General features: G+C 39.9%; 2 protein-coding genes across 2 annotated transcripts; one reads left to right on the top strand and one right to left on the bottom strand.

Annotated features, from left to right (window-relative positions):
* The first annotated feature begins 7,864 nt into the window (after positions 1-7,864).
* On the top strand, positions 7,865-9,279 carry cfap144 (cilia and flagella associated protein 144). Its single transcript, XM_063500562.1, has 4 exons — positions 7,865-7,985; positions 8,344-8,403; positions 8,513-8,616; positions 9,184-9,279. Exons 1-4 carry the CDS (start codon positions 7,865-7,867, stop codon positions 9,277-9,279), a joined length of 381 nt encoding a protein of 126 aa, XP_063356632.1.
* On the bottom strand, positions 9,017-12,601 carry ebna1bp2 (EBNA1 binding protein 2). The gene is made up of 9 exons (XM_063501098.1): positions 12,394-12,601; positions 12,042-12,125; positions 11,685-11,857; positions 11,201-11,324; positions 10,818-10,907; positions 10,633-10,708; positions 10,427-10,517; positions 10,134-10,296; positions 9,017-10,042 (listed from the first exon to the last, which is right to left on the bottom strand). The coding sequence occupies exons 1-9, from the start codon at positions 12,487-12,489 to the stop codon at positions 9,995-9,997; spliced, it is 945 nt and encodes a 314-aa protein (XP_063357168.1). The 5' UTR covers positions 12,490-12,601; the 3' UTR covers positions 9,017-9,994.
* Between the last annotated feature and the right edge of the window lie 10,321 nt (positions 12,602-22,922).

The raw sequence follows: 22,922 nt of genomic DNA, 5'->3' as shown, positions 1-22,922 counted from the left end.
ATTTGTTTGTAGCCATCTGTTTAGATGTGACAGAAAATTCGGATAACCAATCTTGGCTGTGAGTTTCTTCTAATAAATGTAGAAGTTTTCTATTTTTCTAATACTGAAGAAGAAAGTTCTTGAACCTAACAACAATAAGCTGCTGTCAGCAAATACGGGCCATATGTTTTATGCAGCACCTGTTTGGGGAACCATTTCTCCTCAGCTGTTAGTACACAGACAGATAACAGTACAACCATATGATAAACTGCTCCATCAGCAATTAAAAAAAAAGAAACCTTTTCAACCATACCAGATTTTTGTTATCAGCTGAGAGTTACAAACATATGCTTAGGTTCCAAGCTTATTATGAGTAACACGTACTCTGCTTATCACTTCCGATTTCAAAGAGACAAAAAAAGGATGAAAAATTAGACCATTTAAATTTTCATACAGGAACAGCATTATACTCCTCTGGCCTGTGCAGCTGACAGTGACTAGTTAGGGCTCCTGGCACGAGGGAAAAATATGTGTTCCCTGAGTGGTTGTTGGAGGTTGCTGGCTGTCGCTGGGTGAAATCAGTTGCAAGGAGGGACGCGTACCATGACAGTGATAAGTATCATGCAAACCTTTCAAAATAAAAGTTGTGCCTTACTCCTGAAACTAACACTTCATAATGTGTAGCTTTTACTTTGGAGACGAATAATCTCAGTTTCCAGTTTGCATCCCAATCATCACAGTTTTACTGTCACTTCATGAGAATTTCAGTGTTTGTAGACAACGCGGTGTCCTCCATACAAACTTTGTACTACAACCACACCACTTGTGTCCTGTGCTTGTGTGAGTGAGGCTTAACTATAGGTAATGCTAATGAGCAATCAAAATTTTATTATGGTTAATAAAACATGCGTAAAGCTGTATAAATTACTTATGTGTAACTTTGGGGTGTCTACTATTTCTGCTATGATAGAGCTACAGTTAAGTCTAGCCTAATGTTTACGGCACTAATCTCTGCTGTTGTCTGTCCTACCTGAGAAAGTTTTCTTTCCTAAGACAAAACAGGAGATTACAGACAAGAGCAATGGTGACACAGAGCTACCATCTGATGAAAAGACAGCTTTCCCACGACCATGATGTCTCCAGTTAGCCCCGCACACCTACATGACTATCAAAACAAACTGGAAAGCGCAGGCATGTAAGTGTGTGTTTATCTATGTGGAAGAACATGAGCTCAGCTATCACCTTTTGTTTCCAGAGCAAGGTGGACAGACAGTCGCAGAGGGGAGGTGAACATGAGCGTGCTTCTGCGTAAAGGTGCCCCGTGTCTCCAAACATGACTTGTTTAAAATAGAGAATAAAAATCTATAATCAGATAAGCAAATAACCACAGTCCCACTGCAGGGATGGAAAAAAAAGAAAATGAGAGATAAACCTGTGATAAATTATTATCACAGTACGTGAGGAGACAAAGGGGTGACATGAGTGGGATTTTATCTGCTGTTAGATTAGTGTTCTGGTTGACGGGCAGCCACAGATGGAGCAGGCAAGGGGGTCCAAAGGCAAACCACAAAACCACTTTCTCACGATCTTGACTAGACACATTTGTTGAGCTTCTTGTGTCCCCCCCATAAAAAATCCTCAGAGCTTTCTTGTAAAAGAAACTTAAATTAACATTTGAATTTTTACATTATCCCTAGGAATTAATCTAAATGTATACCAAACAAGCAATGTGCTTATTTTAGCTTTGGCAGGTTACTGCACTCCTTAATCATTCACTCATCACTGGTTATACTGGTGTATTTTCATTGAAAGCAGCTCTTTAAAATTCCATTCTGCTATGTATTTGAGCAACAGAAAATCAATTTCCATTTTTATTAAGTGGTGCTTGATTTAAAAAAAAAAGAAAGAAAGAAAGAAAGAAGAAGAAGCACAGATTCCTTTGAATTTCAGTCACAGAAACTCCATACAAAGGTCACCAGCTAGCAGGATGAGGCAAGTGGGGGTGGGAGGGAATACGGGGGGATTTCATTAAGGTTAAAACCTCAGCAAACACTTCCTCCTCTTGAAAAATATCAGCACCTTTCATTAGCCATCATACATGTTAGAGGGGATTAGATGGAGTGTGACGAGACACAGTGTGTACCTCTCATTTGTCTTATGTTGGAGTGGTGGTTGGGAAAATGGCTGAATAATACATGACATGGTGTTTTTAATTAGCAGGCAGTGGAGGGCACTTGCTAATTAAAATAGAGTCTTGTTATGAAAGGTCAGGGGATCGCGTTGGGGCCTGGGAGTTTGTTTAAAAGGAAGCAAGTGATCTCCGAGATAAATGCAGGCTCCTGAATGAAGCCAGTCACATTCCAGTTGAAACTGAGTCTCATTCAGTGTGCTTGTCTTATCTTTTTTCACTGTCTGCAAGATCATTTGTAGATCATTTGGGCAAATTAAGTTGAGATTTCTTTCATGAAAGGAGGTTTTGACGGCTTGATCTAAGAAGCTCCAACAAAAATATCTCATCGCGTTTGCTGTTACTCTTTGAATATATTTTCAAATTGATGGTGTGGTGTTGTTCAGACCTACTGTCTTCTCATTTTCTCCAAATTGTATTGGTATCTGAACTGCACACACAGAATAGTTGATGAGCGGACAGAAATGTGCCTCTGCTGTAAACCAGCTAGTAAAGTCACTGTTTGCTTTCCTTCTAAAACAGATGAGGGAGAATAGGCAGCATTCCACTGATGATGAAAAGTCATCTGATACATTATTAATTTTAATATTAAAAACTAAAAAATGGAAATTGTCTCACAAGAAATGAGTCAGCTGAATTCATGGTTTGATGGAAAGCAGTGAACATTAAATTTGAACCCACAAAGCTGATCCTGTTCCTTCAGACATAGCGTTGCCTAAAATCATTGTTAGTCAGCGGTGCTGGTTTCTCTCATTATGCAAATGACGAGGTGATGAAACGTTTCTCCCACTGCTGCATCCAGGTGAATAAAATTAACTTTCTGTGATTTTCTTACCTGGATGATTGATCATGCATCGAGACATAAATTTACTTACTGTTCAAATTTTATGTAATTTGGAAACTGTATAAAAGATACTGGAGTAAAAATTATGATAAATATCGTTGAGAAAGAGTAACACCTTTAACATTGCTAGTTGCTTACTGTTCACTTCCGTTACCTTGTTTAGATTACTGTTTAAAAGTCTGGGGCAACACATTCAAAAGTTCAAGTCAATCATTATGGAAACTTCCAAAAACAGAGCAGTCGGAATGGTTCATCGTGCAGGATTTAGAGTCTGCAATTACATTCTATTTTTTTGAAGTTCATGCACCTCATAAAATAAAACTGCATTTAATATGCTACCAGGAAACCTGCAGAGGATGCTTTTTGACAGAGATGGGGACAGTAACCACAGGGGAAAGTTAAACTTGAAGTGTCTTAATTGACAAACAATATAATGTGATATAAATAGTTAATTTCCATTTGTGGAGTAAAATTGTGGAACAGTTTTCCAGCAGGACTACAGCAATTCCATCCATCCATCCATCCATCCATCCATCCTCTTGCACTCTTGCAGTTAGTCAATTCCACTAACTGCAAAAACTAACATTAGAAAGAAAAAATAACAAATGAAATCATGAAATACCACAGGAACCTGGAGCCATGACTAAACAATGACTGTAAAAAACTACAGTCATTGACAAAGCGACACAATCATTTAATTTACTATAAGAATAGCACCAAATTTGCTAAGAGTCCATTTTTATTTACACAGACAGCACAGCACTGTGACATCAACCAGTGGTTCATGAAGTGCCACTGGTAAACCACCTTGTGTTTAAAAACCAGATGCGGCAGTAAGAGGTGGATCTGACTGAGAATGAAAGAGGAGCATTTCCATGTGCCGGTGTACATGAGGTTTGTCATCTCTATATTTTGGCCAAATTAGATGTCCAAAAAAAAGTTAAGAGACAAACATAAAAAAAAGATAAGAATTTACCTGATAACCATCTGGACGCTGGCAAATGAATGTTTTAAATGCCACAATTTTATAATTGTGTTCATGAGGCAGGCTGACAAAGCAGCATGGCAGGATAATACTTTCATCACAGTTCACATCACTTTGTTTCATCATTAATATCTCTTTTAAACCATATTAAAGCCAAACAAAATGATGCCTTCCCGCTGACACTCAGGGACAAAAGAGATTAGATCCACTTTCCTAACATGAATTAGTTAACATAAATGGCATAAAATGATTCCTTTCTACCTGCATGCCACACGGGGAGAATGGGAAAGAGTTGTCATATTTGATTAAATCACACACCATCTGTAGTACCTTCCTTTGGCAAGTAGAGTTTGAACAAACTCACAAACCGGCCTTTGACTGTTCTCTGCCTGAGGAGCTCAGTGGCTGCTTTGATGATAACGTGGTCCGACACTGTGACAGGAGCCAGGGAACGAGGCTTGACACCGCAAGCCCTCCCATCCTCCGTTATACATATTGCTCACTCTTCCTCGCGCACGTACACAAACACCACAGGGGACTTGTCACCCACCCACGCTGAAATCTACCGCCCTGCCGTTCCACATTTTGAGTTATTACCTGTTTCTATTATATCGTTCACACAGTGCCAATAAAGCATGAATCGAGTTATGAGACGGGAACCAAGAGCTGAACATTTCAGCCTTTATTAAGCTGTCTGTTACTGCAAGAGGAAGCGTCCGCGCACGTACACACACAGAGTTAAAGTTCCCACAATCAACACAGACAGAAACTGGAGAGCATAAAAGCACAGTGATCGCTTCAGAGATGAGCCGATGGGACGGTGTGAAGGGAGAAAGAACTGGAGGAAGAGGAAGGCGAAGAGGGGAACTCAAATGAAACAGGAAATTAAATAAGATATCCTAATGTGAGGAGACAATTGGTAAGAAGTCATCAGACAGCGTAGGCCACAGCAGCCTTGAAAGTTTATCAGTGCCTTCACAGGAATCACACAACCATAAGTACTATTTAATAAATGTGAAAGGGTCGTTATTCATGTGTGAATTGTAATGCCACAGAGTGCAGGGACAGTCAAAGGCAGTACAAGGAAATGTGAAAAATGCCACTCCACTTTTTTTTTGGTTTTTAAACACACTGCGCTTGTCACTGGGTCACTTTTCTTCTTTGTCATTCCAGTTGCATTCTTACAAATTTGTTTCCAGTTAGTGTGACACGCTCAAGGCCAATAAACCTTCACAAACATATTTGTGCAGTCGCCGGCTTGTGCATGCTCGGCAAAAACGTGTCAACATGTTTGTCTTTGTGTGCGTAACTCGGAAAGTCCTGGTGAGTGAACCGAGCAAAAGGCCTGAACTGTCAGCTGTCGCCCCAAGAGAACATGTACAAACTAAGATCACACTGTAAACAGGGGTGGCTATATTTTCTCAGTGTGGACATGCAATATAAGTGATTCACTTTCATGTTTGTCTCGTCACAAAATAGTCCAGTTTGCACTTAGAGGTTTAGAGACCTTTAGTGAGATTTTCTAGAGATTACCTCCTAAAGTTCAGAGGTGTTTGATGGGCATTTTCTTTAAACTATTCCCACAAAACCTCATCGGTTGTCAAGCAACACGGGGTGTAGTGTGGCATTGCAAAACAGAGTGATAGACTGTTATCCTGTTTACAGCTGTGGCCAGAAGTTTATGTACACTTGCACACTCATCATGGGAATGAATGCTGTGATAATATTGGACTTGAACTGTTCTTATTCCCGGGTGGAAGGAGTGGGCATCATACAATCATCAGAGTTTGTGTTCTTCAACCAGGCAGTATCAAATATGGCCTTTTCTTTGCATTTTGCCTAGAAGTCCAGCATCCAGGAGTCATGCTGGTTGATTCCGAGACTTGTGTTTTGTACATGCCATTTAATGACGTTATCAGCTGAGGACCTGTCAGGTGTTTGTTTTATCACAGTAGAGACGGAAACACTGCCTTCTTGCCCAGGTTTGCCTTCCATTTCTATTCCTAGAGCTAGTATGCAGCATTCTGTAAAGGGAGTAGTACGTTCCTTCTTCAGTTTTCTTGAAATTTATTTAAATCTGGAGCACCAGGGCTGGTGGCAGACACTCAGCTAGCAGATTTTATTTCTACGTTTTCAGTGAAGAATTTCCCATTTGTAGCAAATACAGCCTTGAAGGCCTAATAAATGGGCCGCTGTACGCCTACATTGATTTTCCAGCACTCGTCAATAACCATTTCCAGTATTTGAGATTCAATGAATGTCATTTTCATTCAAAAAAGAGTGTTTTTTTCTTTGGAATACAACAATATTTCTAAACTGATGGGTTTTGCTATTCACTCAGAGCTCTTTCTCCACGTTTTGATGGGTGTGTTTGTTACAGGCAAACATTTTCAGCATGGTTTAGTGGTTTGGATGAAATCCAGTGTAAACTGGACTTCCCACGCCCTTGCATCAGAAGAAGGGCATAAGAAGCATCCTGGCTCATAGCCAAAGGATGTGCAGGATTTTGATCAGCCTCCACCTTTCCCGAAGGCATCAAGTCACAGGTATTTTCTGTAACTTTGATTTTTATGATTGATAGTGAAGAAAAATGTTGGTTCTTAAAAATTAATGTTTGCTCTTAGTTTAATGGAATATTAAGAAAAAGCAGATGGTTAGTCAGTGTCACTGAATTTATTTCCGTATCTTCTTTATCTTTAGGTTCTAGTTAATATGTTGTAAAGATTAGTCAGCACTTCCTGAGAGCAAAGTGCTCCACACTAAATATATTTAGAATCCTTGACTAAAGGAGCTAGTAAAGCTTCAAATGAAAAGACTCACAACATTGCCTCATTTAGGCTATAATTTTCTAATCAAACACAAATGGAGTTCAGAAATGAGATTACATGAAAGATGCCACATCTGCTCTCTAGCAACATTTCCGTGTAACACTCAAATGTTTTTGGGTTCTCATATTTCTTTTAAATGGAAGGTTTTATCTCTTTGCAGTATTCATTAGGAGGATCTATTCGAAAGTGATGTTGAATAGCAATTGCACACTGCAAATGCTAATGATTTAGACTGCATAGAGTTCAGCCTGTCAAAATCCAGCCAAAGCAAAGCATCTTAAAAATTTCACATTAAAATGTACTACAAAAGTGAGAAATATATATTTGAGTAAGCAAATCAGTCTTAAACTGTGAAACCAGAAGTAGGATGAGTTCAGCCTAACCCCGGTGTATTCACTGGATTAATTATACTGACCTTCACACATGGTGAGTCTCTATTACACATAATCATACATAGAAATTTCATTGTTTGCCCTGCCACTAAGTATCCAGGAGATAAGAGTAGAGGTGAAATGACCTCATCAAACAGACTGACAGAGAATTAACAGGCAACAATAATGGCAAGTTAATTATGTGTAATTAATAACTAATAAATGTCATAATAAATAACTAGTGATTTCTTCTTTGATTTGAATTGGCAGCTTAAAATCAACCAATTCAAAACATCTTCAATTTTTATTTCATATAGTGTTTAACCTGTCAGATGCAAGTGTCACTTCTCTTTGCTGATATCACAGACTGAATTATTGAGGATTTAGAAAAATAATAACAATGAAAAGAAAAGTAGTTAGTTATTTTTTCCTCCAAAATAAAATACATTTGATTACATAAATCGTCTAATATAAACTGTTACTGTTACCAATCCACCATGACCAAATCTGAGAGCATGGCGCCATCACGTGTTCGAGGCTCGCAACTGCAGCCAGCATGAGGCGGTGTTTACTGTTGCTAGGTAACGCGCATACGTAGTTTAACGCCAGTGAAAGGCTTTCTGCTGATTATCCAACCCTAACTGTCGGCGTTTTTATTTTTCTCTCAACATGGCAGATAAAGATAAACTGGATTTGGTCCATCGGGACGCGATTCACGCCGAGCGGGTCCGGAAAGAGCAAAGACACCAGAAGCTCCACACGGAGTTCAGCATCAACCCCCACAGGAAATGTAAGTAAGCTAATCTCCCCTCTTGCTCCGTTTCTCCCTCACATCAAAAATATGATAAAAATAAGAACTATCACTTACTCAAAAGTGTGAGTGGGCAGGGGTTTTTTTTTCCTTCAAAGGGCTTTTGACTTTCACTGCGATTAGGGGACCAAAATCAGGGCCCCCACCACTTCAGCAGTGCTTGCAAGCAAGGTTACACTATGATTCAGTGTCCAGCATGCTTATTAGGAAGAGCCAGACACTGAAAAGCACGAGTGCTGTGCATTTCATGGCAGTTTGGTCCTCTTTTGTAGAGCTCTGTATAATTGTTGTACTGTATACCTCCTTTTCTTATGTGTGTGTGTATGCTGTGTTACAGTGCATGTACTGCCAGACAAACCCATGTGTAGGAGAACGACAGAAGTGATTCCAGAGGACGGTAAAATTTCCATTGAAATTAAATATGAGAAATATTCTATCCATCTATTCCGTTTATATAATTTTTTTTAAACAAGTTGGTTTTATAATTTGAGTTTTTTGGCCTCCAGAGGATTTCATCAAGGCTTTCCGCAAGGCCCACGAAGTTCCTACCAAGAAGTATTCTATGCCACTCACTGAGAGCCAGGAGATAGGATGGATGTCAACTCCACTGGTGAGTAAAACTCTGTTAGTGGATTCTGGAACAAACTGTAGCTTAAATGTGTGAAAAATTAACACTAACAACCCCAACACTACTATGATGACATCATGAAACCCCGCTTGTGTAAATTTTGAAGAATCTGCCCCCCCCATACTTTCTCAGTGTTTAGTCTGGTGTGGGACATCAAGCTCGAGTAGAAATGGCTGGGACACAGCTGGGATATTTAATGTGTTTAGTTTAATTTAATGTCTGCAGCAAATAGTGTGACACCCAAAAAATACTTCAGGGAAGAAGCCGTTGTCACAGCCTAATGTAAACGACAATTATTGGTGGAATAACTTGAAAATTGGGAACACCATGTCCAAACATTCCTCTTTTAATTAGGGAAACACTTATTTTAAATTCCTGGGCTGACAAGGATGCTTAGAATAACACACACAATACAGATATTTGTTTATCATTTATTCATGCCATTTTGATATTTGAAAATTGTTTTTCTTTTTTTAAGACAGTAAACAACACCAGTAGGCTGATGTAATTGTGCATCAACCTTAACTCTGTTGATTTATTTTCCACCAGGTCCCGGAGTCCCGCCAAGACACCAGATTCAATTTCTTCCGATTTATGACAGACGTCACCAAACACCATGAATTTGGCCAAAGAACACAAAATTAACCCCCCCCCCCCCTCACACACACAAAAGAGAGAGAATAAAGACTGAATGCCTACTGAAATGTATTTGTTCATCAAACAATCATGTGGGTGTCAGCACAGAAGCTGACCCTTCTTAGAGAAACACTTGGGGGAAACATTTGCACAGGTCTGTACAAAACACACACGCCCATCACATACTAATCATACTAATGAATGGAAAAGGGCAAAACTGACAGCTGCTCAATATTATAAAATGTCATGTAACATGGGAGAGAATCAACGAGTCAAAAAGCTGAGTGAGTAAAGTAAAACAGAACACACAAACCTCAGGAGAACACTGTGTCATTGAGAAGGTGGAGATATGGAGGTGTAATCACAGAGAGTGGATCTAAAACCACCTTAGGGTAGGGACAACTGCAGCCACAGATGCAAATATCAGGGTATCTACAGCAAATAACATTGTCCTTCTCAACCTTAGGAAAGCTCTGTATTTTGGAGCTGTGTGCAGTCCATTCTTGGCTTTACAGGCCCTTTGAATAGCTTCCCCAGCTGTGTGATCGGACTCAGTCCATCTGTGGTTTGAATATGATTAATATGGACCTCCATATCAATCCAGATGCATGTACGAAAGGTATATTGTACCAAAAAGTGTAGAAGAAGAGCTCATAGTCCCTTAAGGCAAATCCTGCCAAAAAGCAGAGTGCAAAGTCCAGTCTGCTGAGCAGCCCACCAGTCTCTAAGAGCGATTCTTCATCTTCTTGCGCACAGACTTGCCTGGACGTTTCTGGAAGTCAAAGAGAAAGAAATTATTTGTTTTCTTATTTACTCATTTGAATAAAACAGTCAATAGATAACCATGTGTGTGAGAGACTCACATTTTGTTTTCCTCCTTTCCCCTTCTTCCCTGCCTTGCCGTGAGCTATTTTGGCACGGAAACCAGAAACATCGTTGTAGCTTTCCTTGGTGTTCCACTTCTTTCCACTCTTTTTGCCTCCAAAGCCAAACTTCTGGTCCTTGTATTTTCTCTTAGCGCTAGGCCTGTGGAAAAAATAAAAAAATAAATAAGAGTTTCATTGTAAAAATGCCACAAATCTGAAGTGGGAGCAAAAAGAAAAAAAAGAAAAAAAGCAATGACTGCTGTGTGCACTGCTGAAAAGTTCAAACTTACCCCTTTTTGTTCACTGCTTTCTTTGAGCCCTGAGAAGATTCTTTATTCATCTTCTGGTCACCTTCCAAGAATTCCAGTTTGTCGGTCATTCCTAGAAAGAGAAGATGTTCCCAGTGCTCAATAAGTGACGCGCCCAAATTGGTGTAGCGACAAAACGATAAAAGAAATAAGGAACTAACGTCCATGCTACACTTGTAAACACCCACCTTTCTGGTATTTCTTTACAGCGGACATCATGGCCTTCTTCTCCTGCTGTCTCTTCTGGATCACTTCTATTTGGACCTGGCAAAAAATTCAAAATTAGAGTCAGTCTTTTAGCCATGTACAGTCGAAGTATCATACACATAACATTTACAGGTGTTAAGAAGAATTTCTGAACTCAGTCACCAACCTTTTTGCCAAACTTCCTTTGCTCGCGCAGTTTCTTGGCCTTTTCTGACCTCTCCATAATCATCTGCTTTGAGATCAGCTTTTTCCTGATCTGAACAGACCAACAAATGAAAAAGTATATGAATTTAAGCCTGACAGAACGAAAGAACTAAACTCAGGTCCTGAACCAGTATGTGCAAAGAAATGTTAATTGCTTTACTATCTGGGTCAGAACTAATACTAAATTACATTGATGTTGTTTCAGGTGTTATGGAACATGTAAGGAGGAAAAAAAAAAAGCAAACAGCTGATGCTTTGGCGGTTTAATGTAATGAAATACAGTTTGAGCTTTAAATATATTTGTTAAAACTGAACCTGCATCATCACATAGGAGACCAGACTCACCTTCTGCATGTGCTGATCAGATTTGGCCATCTCTGCAAAGTAGTCTTCGGGCCTCTTGGTGGCTATGCTGTGCCTGTTTAGGAGTGGCAGTGCCTCGAGGACTGTAGCCTGAGCTTGACGGTAGCTGTAAATAAACAAAAAACACAAAGGAATTGGAATGGTCTCTTTGTAGCTGTGTTGTATTTTTCCAACATGTTTTTTTAGGCTATTCTCTAAAACATTCAACATCGTATGCATGTTTGTAACTCTTTAGCTGAAAAAAATGACTTCTTTGTCTGACTCGTAACCAAACTATATTAGTGTGGTTACAAAATACAAGTATATGTGATGCTTTTTTGCCTATAGTCCAATCTCGCTCTGCTTCCTTTTCTTTTTCTCTTACCACCAACCAGTTGCAGCAGATGGCTGCCCCTCCCCAACCCTGGTTCTGTCTTATGAGCAGGCACTATATAAATAAAACTGAGCTGAATTAACGGTCACTTACAAGAACATCTCCCTCTGGAAATCATCATCAGCATCCAGTTCCCCAGCGGCTGGCGCTGAAGCTTTCTCTTCAGCTTGAGAAATGATATTTGCAGCTGGTAGGTTGGTCAGATCCAATCTCTCCACCCAGGGAAGATCTTTACGAAAATCAGCAAGACACTGTTTCAACCCCTCCTGTGTGACAACATAGGAGCAATAAAGGTACAACAAGTAACAATATTATTCACTTTACAGGGAATTTCGAGAACTGTTCCATTGCTGCTTTAAAACTATTACAGTGGTATGGTTGTTTATAGTACGTTGATCATCCCTGTGTAGCATAACTTGCCACTAACAGAAGATGTGAGATGCCACTCACCACATTGTTGACGAACTTTTTGGGTTTATCCACCAGAACGTTCATCCCAGGCTTCAACAACCCCGCTGCGAAGGCTTCTTGCAGCTGGGCAATGAAATGAAGATGAATAATATTAACTCTGACTTATCTAAACCACCACTTGCTACAGCAAGACTACACGGTCCTACTAAACGTGAACTTTCGTGCTATCTAAAAAGCTTGATTAGAAAAATAAAGATTCTGACACTGATAATAGTACCAGGTCTCTGTTTGTTTGATTAACTTTATAAACACCAGGCACAGTGACGTTTAAAACCTTAATACTTAACAGGAATGTGGTTAGCTAACGATGGTAGCATGTTAGGAAACTGACCTCATCGTCCGATAATTCACTGTTTTCCTCCTCTGAATCCTGACCGAGCAGCGCCTCCTCCTCTACGGACGCCATAGTCTTGCTGTCGATAACCATGAAATGACTATATGTGAACTATCAATGTTAAAACGTAAAAGAATACGCCTCGGATATACAGTGCTCCTCACATGGACTATAAGGAGCCTTTCACGTGGACCGGAAGTGACGCCTCTGAACGTCCTACCTATTCAGTTCGCCGGCGGATAAAAAGTGTAAAAATAATCGTTCCAACCCGGAAAAAATAACAACGCAGAAAAAGTAAATAATTAAAAAAATAATAATAATACATAAGTAAATAACGTTTAAGTCACACTATCCGATAACTCAATGTCCGATTCGCTCGTTGAAGAGCGGCGAAAATCACAAGTAAGTTATATTACAAGTAAGTTTCTGATGCAACTTTTGTCACGTATCATCTTATTTTATTTAAATCTCCGCTTTTCATATAGATAAAAATGTTGTTTTGAATTCCATTCCGGTCTTTAAATTTGATTTAACATATAAAATAAAATGCCTTGGGTGGTTTACGAAAACCAATGACTGTATAAAAGTCTACGGTCATTGACGAAAACACGTTTCCGTTACGTCTAATGTGTAATATCAAATAAGTCCTCTTAGAGGAGATGTTGTACACCTGCGCAGACTGGAAAGTACAGTGGATGGGTCGATATGAGAACTTTACAGTCTAACGTCAATTTAGAGATTCTACTTTAAATCTTTTCCTACTGTGTAAAGGAAGACTCAGGATTTTCACTTGCCACCTCATCAAGAGAGAAACTATCGACATTTCTTTTCCATTACTCAATTCCTGAGTCGATTTCTGTCACTTTGACATGGCACGACTGAGAAAAATGTCTGCATTTTTGGCCCAGTGTCACTGTCAATGAACATTTTGTCTGTGGGGAAAATCAGGACAGGCCAAAATCTGGTGCTCTGAGTAAAGTTTGTTTCTGCATTCATTAGACATTCAAAAATAAATAAATTCTTTTATTGTTTATTTCTTGGGATGTAGCCTCTATGTGTCTTTAACATACAGATCTCTGCCTGTGATCCTTTCCTCTTTAATCATGCTACCCAAGGACCTTTTCCTTAAACTCTCCAGTGCACATCACACACATTTTGATCTGTACCCGAGAGAAACCAGTGGATGTGCAGTATGCAAAGGCTATCAGCATTGAAATGTCCAAAACTGAGGAGTACTTCCAATGGGGGTCACAATCATTCACTTTAATGTTAGCGAAGGACAGTTTGTATTCATCTTATGTGGTCACGTAGCAGTTGTAGAGTGAAGGGCTTGCAGTTAGAACCAGAGTGCGTATGTGCTGAATGCTAATGGTGTGCTTTGCCTATGACCATGGAAGTAAGTTGATCTTACTCAAAATGTCACTTGAAAGGGATTCATCTCAAGTGGTCAAGCAAGGACCTCAACCATACCAAGGGCAAGGCAAAGAGCTGACATGCTTTAAAGTGTGCATACTAAAACTAAAACTTAGTCTAAGAGATAATTTACCCTTTCGGGTGGTGAGAAGTAAAACACTCCTAAATGCAATTAATGGTTAGCTGTGTTATGTTTATGCTGCTTAACAGATATGGTTTCCTTTGGAGGACAAGGTAATTGCAAACCTTTATTATAGCCACATAGCAAAGAAACAGATAATCAATAATCACCCAGAAAGTAAAGCAGAATCAGACAGACGTATCTTTGCCTTTTTTCATTGTTTTATGTGGTGTCCAGGTTTCTCAGTGTGAATGTAACATAAAGAAAAATATAAGACATATCATTATATTGAAACTCTTTTGTATGGTCGTAACATGGGTGATTGCTGGTGTCCTAGCTTATGCAATGTGCATCAGAACTGCTAACTGAACGAAACAGCACATAGCATCTTTGATTTTCGCTTTCATACGCCATTCAAATAACTAAAAAACATCAAAAGATATTGAATCTGGAACTAATGCAGTATTTTAATATTTTGCCTATTTTATCCTAACTTTTTTTTCTCTTTACATGACACTGCTGCTCTTATCTATGTTACTGAAAGTTAAATTCATTATCTCTTTGAAGGTTGCTTTTGAGATTGACTAATAGTAACATGAACAGCTTTCTTCTTAATAACCGTCTCGCTTTCATGACACCTGGACTACAAAAGTGATCCAACTTTACAGGCTTACTGACATTACTTTGATTTGTCATGAAAGCTCAGAGTAGTCTTGCAGAAATGTGTTATTTTTAATGAATAACAGTTGTAATAATTAGAACATACAGTCATGGTGAAATGACAGTACACCTTCTGGCAATTCAGTTAATAAAAGGTCATCTGGTCCTTACCCAGTCTTAAAATTAGGTAAATGCAACCTCAGGTGGACAACAACACCTGATATATTACACTTAGCCAAAATGCAGAAGAAATGTGTTAAAAACTAAGTACAGCAAATCATTTTATAGCTTGTCGAACTGTAACTTGAAGTTATAATTTCTGGATTAACTATATGTCTCTCACATTGTAACAAATAAATTTTGGCTCACCTGTCTTACAAGGCTGATCAGTTCATTGAGGTTTGTGGGCATTTATGCACAGCTGTCTTTTGGTCCAGCTAGAGCATTTCTACAGTTTGAGGTCTGGACTTTGGCTGGACCATTGCAACACTTTGGTGCTTTTCTTTTCCAGTAATTCTGTTGTAGATTTGCTGCTGTGTTTGAGATTATTCTTCTGTTGCGTGACCCAAGCTTGAGCTGTCAGACAGATGACCTCACATGTGACTTTAGAATATTTTATTATACAGAGAAGCTTGCGGTTGACTCAATGATTACAAGGTCTCCAGGGCCTGTTGCTGCAAAACAAGCCTAAATCTTCACCCTTCCACCACCGAGGTGTTTGTGCTGATATGCTGTGTTTGGCTTTCTTCTATCCAAAAGCCACATTTTTGGTCTCATCTATCCAAAATACATTGTTTTAGACATTTGTGGTTTGTTCAGACTTTGCAAACCTAAGCAATGCTGCCATGTTCTGTTTAGAGAGAAGAGCCATACTTGTGCCGTTTGCTGATTGTTCTTCCGTGAACTTTAACATTTAAGATGCTGACTGATGCTTGTAGAGTCTGAGATGTAGACTTTGGCTTTTTTTTTCAGGTTTTCTGAGCATTGCACAGTCTGACCTTGGGATGAATTTGCTGGCACATCCACTCCTGAAAAGATTGGTAGCTGTCATGAATGTGTCATGTTTTCCACTTGTGAATAATCTTTCTCACTGCAGAATGATAGACTTCAAATTGTTTGGAAATGGCCCCATAACCCTTTCCAGATTGATGGGGAGCAACAGTTGCTTCTTTAAGATTGTTGCTGATGTCTTTCCTCCTTGGCACTGTGCTAATTCACCTGAGTACTTCAGGTCAGAAAACTGCCAAAGGTTTCAAAGAGGTGGTCACGCTTTCTTATGACTTAAGTGCATTTGATTATCAGCACCTGTCTGCTACTTACGATCTTCATTCCTATGGAAGCAGTACTGGCAGACAGGTTATATTTACTACACTGGAATTTAAAGAGAGTTTACTTTATTTTTCTTACCATGATTGTAGATGTAATAATTAGCAATAACAAACTGATTTTTATGTACACTGATGATGAAGAATGATCTTTTCATGTCACTTTAGCATATTAATGAGACATTTAGTTTGGTATTAAACCATGCAAATTTTGTTTATTTCACAGCTCAGCAGGTTAGAGGAGTTCCACTATCACTAATACCAGATGGGCAGGATACGAAGTAGACTGGGGACTTCTGTGCTGACAGCCGCTGTTCATTTGAGATGTCATCGGCCTCTTTCAGTGTTTTATCCTCCTAGTCCTCAAAGCACAGGCTGTCTGAGCCCCCCTGAGAGTGACATTCGTTCTATTCTGATGGAAATCGATTTCTACGATTTGAACATCACCACCCTTAATTCTTCCATTCTCTGCATGGTCAGAGCCCTGCTCTGAGATATCTTCAAAAGGAGAAAAAAACCCATAATTTACATTTCTGTCATTGTAATCGCTTGAGCCAGACAGAAATGTGGTCTATTAAATTCCCATTCTGCTGTCACTCTTCATATCAGGGCAACAGACTGCTTCCTGACACCAGATTGAAAATAAGTTGGATTCACTCTGTCAAGCTCCTCTTTTGGAGTTATTCCTGGCTGCTGGAGGATTGGACAAAAAAACAATAATACAGTCATGAATGTCTGAGCCTAAGATGGGTGAGTGCTTTAGCTCCTACAGCTCTCAATCAGCCTAAGGAGATTTAGGGATGTGCAAGTAAACAATACTGGATGAATTACTGGGAAAAGTTTTTAGGTCATTTTTTCTTGATCTGTCCTTTTCTTGAGTGGATATCCATTCCTTCTCCATCCATCAAAACATCTGTGAGATGACTGCTAAAGAACAGGCCTATACCCATGTATTACTTTAGCCACACAGTAGCCACATTCTGTTGTCTGTCAACCATGAGCAGCTAGCATGTGTGACCTCCAAGGAATGGGCTTACATCTATACTGTTGCCAGTGTTTTCAAGATCAAATATTATTAATACAAAGCTAAATTTGAGGATGATGCCATGGCTTATGTTGTGCTTTTTGCTGTGCCATACCCCCAATAAAGAAAACAGCAGCCCTGTGGCATTTATGAAGTCCTATTTAGACACTACAGTGATCGCTAATATCAGTGCGTTCATATTTCCAGGCAGTTTTTACCATGTTCACCAGATGCTTTTGCCCTCACTTCCTGTGCCCCAGGCATTTTTGACTTTTGGAAGTTACATTATGATTTGAGGTTACTTTCTCTAAAAATCTCTTTTATATTTATTGTTTGTTGTTGCTCATTTCTCATATTTTCTGTTTGCACTGTCTTCTCACCCTTACCATTTGAGACAAACAGCTCCCTGCCCTGTTGGAAGCTTCTTTCTGTGAAAATTGTGGGTTTTTCGTCTGACGCACCTTTGCCAACTATTTCCAAGATAAGAAAATCTTGAGTTTCTCATAATGCTCTTAGACACTGACCTTAAAATGCCTGGAGATGGTTGGTTGTGTATGGATTGAATTCAAATACCAAAAAGTACTGATTAGACAGATGAGAATTGCTTAGTTTTGTGGGTATTGGGACAAAAATGAAAGTAATCACAACTACAGTATTGCCATGGTTATAATTCACCCTGAATGGAAGAGGCATGAGTAAAATTTTACATAACAATAATAATCCATGCAATTGCTTCTGAGGGATTTCCCTCAAAACCACAAATGTCAAAATCACCTTTATTGAGAACCTGGATCACCATAGTCACCATCAGTCAAGGTTGCTCTTCTGGCCAGGATCAACACTCTGTTTCATGAAGTCGATCTGACAGTTACTGTTACTGGGAACTAAAAGCCAGAAATGTCACTCTAAGGCAAAAATACTGGCTTCATTTATTTAAGCAACTTTAAGTATTGGCGTTAGCTCTCGAGGCTAATGTATCTTTGATCCCCAACACTATTAGACCGCAGTAGGATGTGTTTACTTCATCACATCAGCATTTATTTTGATTGTCATTCTCAGAAATAGCCAACAGCACTTTAGTTCATCTGTTTATTCTCTCATAGTTCATCTACCTCCTTTTGCTCAATCTTTGGTCTGTTGTGGGTTACAAGAACAATACACAGTCGTGTGTAATTGATGCTGCTGCAGGCAGCTGTCCATGTGTTTTGTCTGCAAGGGAGTATAGACCAAAATGTACTAGTGAAGAGGAGGTACACTGTGTGCCAAGCATGAATAAATACATTTTAGCCTGTACTCAATGAACTTTGTAAATTTGCAGTTCAAAAGGTTGTGTTGCATCCATCCATTCACTTCTGTATATGAAAGTGAATGGATGGATCGCATCAGAATGGAGCCTACCCCAACTGTTATAAGGCAACACCAGGTCAGGGCTGACACAGAGAGACAGACAGACGTTCATATGGGCCACCAAATAACCTAACATGCATGTCTTCAGACTATGGAAGGAAGCCAGAGTAATTAAAGAAAAAACACACAGACAATAGAAGAGCATACATCCAGAAAATGCCCCAACCAGTCAGTGGATTCAAACGCAGGACCTTCTTGCTATGAAGCAGCCGTGCTAACCACTGCACCACCGTGCCAACCTTTAAGAAAATGTTTCACAGAAATTCTTTATTTGTGTTCTACTTACTAGATTTCTTTTAGGGTTTTCTGTCACATCTCATGTCATCAGTTCATGAGGAAGGCATGATTACCACCATATAATGTAATTAAATGGCGATAATAGAGAGCAGATGTTTCCAGAGGAAATCTTAGTGAGAAAGCTTTTGGCAAACTAGCAAAAAAGGAAAGGAAAAAGGAAAAAAAAGAGAGGAAATGGCTAGAATTGGAAATGACGAGGCCAGAAAGCAAGAAATTTCAGAAAGGTCTCCGACCCTGAGTTCCGACCTTGACTTTTGTCTAAAATGCTGACTGCTGACACTGTCCAACCCAGCCATTAAGTCAGCAGACATTTTGCTTTGGACGGAGGAAGCACAAAGTCCATTTGTGCGCATTAGTGGGGCACTGACTGACAGACACTCATGTGGTCCAAAAAGTAACCACTGGCCAGGTGACAAAGTGCTTTATAATTCAGCCTATACTGTAGATCCTCAGGTGGTCATTAAGTGCCTGCAGAAACCTTGGTCACTAAGTGTTACAGTGAAAGCAAGTAGTCCGTGTTGGGCAAAAAAATCCACTCATGGCTTATACCCTTAAGAGTGAATACTGGTCGCATCCCAGTCAGTTGTTATATTCCAGCTTTTTCTGGCCCAAGCTCAGTTTGCTGGAGAGAATCAGGCTGAATAACATTAAGTGATAAGGATAGGAACGAGACAAGATAAATCACTATAACGGGGAATTACAGTAGAGAGAAAAAGCAGTTCATGCATATGTTTATTCACATTATCTAGATGATAATACCCACCCTTTAATGCAGATTCACTGGCAGAATTTGCTTTGTCAAATATCAGTTATGAGGCTACATTCAAGATGGAAAATCACTGGTTAAATTAAAAAAAAAAAAAAGTAGAAAGTACATTTTGTGCTTTTTTTCCTCTGTTTATACTGTGAAAAATAAAGGCCTTTTTTGTTGGTGGTGTTTTATTTTAAGGAAGAACAGCTTATAATAACCCAGAGTTCTAGCTTACAGCAGACTGCTGTAAAACAAATGGGAAGGGGAATTTTGATGTCCACAGCTTATCTGTGTCATATCTTCTGTCTTCATTGTGCTCAGGGTTTGTTCGAATATTCTGTATGGCTACAACTGTTTTTGATAAGAGCGCTTCATGGATTCAAATTGTTTCTGTCTGAGGTTCTCTTTGGAAGGGATATACACTGGCTAAACAAAACTGTCAGAAAACTGACAGTCATGTTTAAAATTGCTTTATTGTCATGGCATTTTTTAACCTGAAAAAAATTGCTAATGGCTATTTTGGTTTCATTTGGTAAGCTACATATATGAAGCACCCTTATATTCCTATTCATAAAAGAAGTGTACATGCCTTCAGAACCTCTCAATTTACCGGTCGATCTATGCCCCTACCCTCACCTATGGTGACGAGCTGTGGGTAGTGACCGAAAGAACGAGATCGCGAATACAAGCGGTGGAAATGGGTTTCCTCCGAAGGGTGGCTGGCCTCTCCCTTAGAGATAGGGTGAGAAGTTCGGCCATTCGGGAGGGGCTCAGAGTAGAGCCGCTGCTCCTCCACATCGAAAGGAGCCAGTTGAGGTGGTTCGGGCATCTGACAAGATGATGCCCCCTGGGCGAGTTTTTTCTGGGCATGTCCCACCGGGAGGAGGCCCCGGGGCAGACCCAGGACACGCTGGAGAGATTATATCTCTCGGCTGGCCTCGGATAAGCTGGAGGAGGTGGCTGGGGAGAGGGAGGTCTGGGCTTCTCTGCTTGGGCTGCTTCCCCCGCGACCCGGCCCTGGATAAGTGGAAGAAAATGGATGAATGGATGGATGGACATGCCTTCAGTTATGCCTTCTGCAACCTTTACTCGAAAGGACTGAGCAAACTAAAAGGTATATGATTACCAGAGACACTGGTTGTTAATTTTTCACCTGGTTGCTCACATTTTTTTTTCTAAATTGCATTTATTTTGGAGAAAAAACAGCAGACTTTGGTTCTTTAGTCTTCAATATGTCTTGTGTGGGGTTCTGGGTACATTCTCATTCTGCACACATGGTGTAGTCTTCTGAAGTTGGGCGTGATAAGATCTCTTTTAAATCAATAATGGAAATTTAACAGAAGACAATAGTGATGAAAGCTGACCAACAGCAGTGAGTTGCATGCAGTAGTAGCTCCCAGTGGCCCCTAGTGGTTGAAATACTTATTACATCTCTGGTTGTGAGAGAGTTGTGAACTCTCTCACAACTCTCTTATGTGATTTGTCACCTCCAAGCTCTCGACTGGAGGTGACAAATCACATGCGAACAACCAAGTGACATAATTGTGTCTTAGCATCTGTTTTTGTAAAGCAGAGTAGACCAGCAACAATTAAAAAAATATTCGCCTCTTAATAAACAAACAAAATGTTTCTGTTCATAAGCATGCCAAATTCCTAAAATCTTGCATTCTCAGTGGCACTATCATTTACTTATTGCATCCACCATACACTAATTCTGTTTCTTTAAATGAGCTATAATATACCCATACAGAGTGAGAAACAGGCTCCACAAGGCTGCATGGTTTGCTTTCATGGGAGTGTTTCACTCTCCATCCAATTAGTGAGCTATTCCCCCACATGGCCAGGTGTTCTACTGCCCATCCGAGCCATTTTATGTATCCCCACCTCTCTGTGATTCCCCCCCAACCGTTGCTCTTATCAACGACTTTCTTCTTCTCTAAATGAAGTGAAAATTGCATACTTGCTATGCAGCATCCCGGTGAATCACTGAATCAGGACACACACGCACGCACATGCACACACACAAAATACATAAATACTGTGTGAAATAACCCACTCTCTCTTCCTGAACTGTGAGCTAGCTCTCCTACTGTATTCTTCTTGGATTTTGTCACTGCTTCTCTTGTTTCTTTACCATTCCCTGCAGCCAAATATTCTTTGGTAATTCTTTAGCATCCCTGAATTACAAGACTGGGATGATTGGCCTATTAATCAGTTATGTGATCAGCGATACTACAATCCTCTCCAGTTTTGTTCTTGTGTAACAGACAATTATCTTCCTTTGATTGCTTGTGGCCTGAAAAAAGCAGATGCCAATCAAAAAGGTCATAAGACACTTAACCAAATGGTTGTAGTCAAAAATGAGTAGAATGTTATCTAGCTGAATACATCAAGTATCCCAACCTTTGTGGTTTTTTATCATCAAAAATTTCAGCCTATTCAAAAGAAATCCTCATACCTGATTTAAGTTTATTTGATATCTGCTCACCCTGGAAAAAGATTCCACAATATAAAACACAAATGAACAAAACGATCAGCGCATCATGAACTCATCATGGACGTGCATCACTGATTTCACTGTCACAGAATCATGGACAGTGAAATCAGTGATGCACGGTGCAATTGATCAGAGGTGGGCCATAGAAGCAGAGCCAGAAACGTGCTGTGTGTGTGTGAGTGAGCTGATATTTCACCTTTACTTTGCTAAACCTCTATGCTAAAACGAAGACATGCAGCAATCAGCCTGATTAAAGGGTTTGTTGTTGTTGCTCTTGCTGTTGTTTGCACCACAGGTAAGACACACCAAACACAGCAATCTCTGAAACCTTGGTGTATTTGTCATGGGGCTATTATGGGTGTGCAAAGAAGCTGAGGTGGCTGCTGAAGTACGGCAATAGAAGTTTAATCACCCCTATTCTGTGTGCTGAGTTTGGGGATTTGATCTGAAGAGGTCTCCTGGTGGACTCTAATCAAACATTTAGAGGGACCTTCCTCCCTTCCTTGTTTGCTTTCCTCTTTCCCTGCCTCCTCCTCCTCCTTCTCTCCCTCATTCTCTCATCTCTGCGTTCCTCCTCTGTCGTGACACTGATTAGAAGCGAAGAGACAAATTAATCGGGGAGCACCAGGTTGCCAGCTTTCTCTGACGGAGAACATCCACAGAATTTTTAGGGGAAATGCAACGTCAACTTCCATCAGTGCTAAAGGGGCAGGGTGTGTGTGTGTGTGTGCGAGCAAGAGTATGGAAGCAGCGCGGGGCCCATGCATAATCACCTTATTATATCCCTGTGAATGGAATAGTGAATTGATCTGATTAGAGGTTGGATGAGAAGAGAAGGCAAGAGGAGAGGCCTGGCATGCAGAGCAGCTCGTGCTGAAAGATGGGGAATAAGGAGAGGAGGAAGGGAAGGGAGGAAAAGAGCAGGATAAAGGAGGAGGAGGAAAACAAAACTGCAGAAGGGTGGGAGAAGAGAATGGAGGTTTAAAGATGTAGAGGGTGGAAAAGAAATTAGGGAAATCAGAAACAAAGAC

This window comes from Pelmatolapia mariae, linkage group LG17, assembly GCF_036321145.2.
Source record: "Pelmatolapia mariae isolate MD_Pm_ZW linkage group LG17, Pm_UMD_F_2, whole genome shotgun sequence".
In the NCBI taxonomy this organism is placed as follows: Eukaryota; Metazoa; Chordata; class Actinopteri; order Cichliformes; family Cichlidae; genus Pelmatolapia; species Pelmatolapia mariae.
The sequence above is the reverse complement of the archived record's forward strand: the minus strand, read 5'-3'. Positions and strand labels throughout refer to the sequence as shown.

What these genes read in the sequence shown, in the direction of transcription:
- cfap144 (XM_063500562.1), top strand. Translation starts at nt 7,865, where the DNA reads ATGGCAGATAAAGATAAACTGGATTTGGTCCATCGGGACGCGATTCAC. An exon ending in CATCAACCCCCACAGGAAAT is followed by an intron (nt 7,986 to 8,343) that starts GTAAGTAAGCTA and finishes GCTGTGTTACAG; the next exon opens with TGCATGTACTGCCAGACAAA. An exon ending in GATGGATGTCAACTCCACTG is followed by an intron (nt 8,617 to 9,183) that starts GTGAGTAAAACT and finishes ATTTTCCACCAG; the next exon opens with GTCCCGGAGTCCCGCCAAGA.
- ebna1bp2 (XM_063501098.1), bottom strand. Translation starts at nt 12,489, where the DNA reads ATGGTTATCGACAGCAAGACTATGGCGTCCGTAGAGGAGGAGGCGCTG. An exon ending in AAAGGAAGTTTGGCAAAAAG is followed by an intron (nt 10,709 to 10,817) that starts GTTGGTGACTGA and finishes ATTTTTTGCCAG; the next exon opens with GTCCAAATAGAAGTGATCCA. An exon ending in TGTAAAGAAATACCAGAAAG is followed by an intron (nt 10,518 to 10,632) that starts GTGGGTGTTTAC and finishes TTCTCTTTCTAG; the next exon opens with GAATGACCGACAAACTGGAA.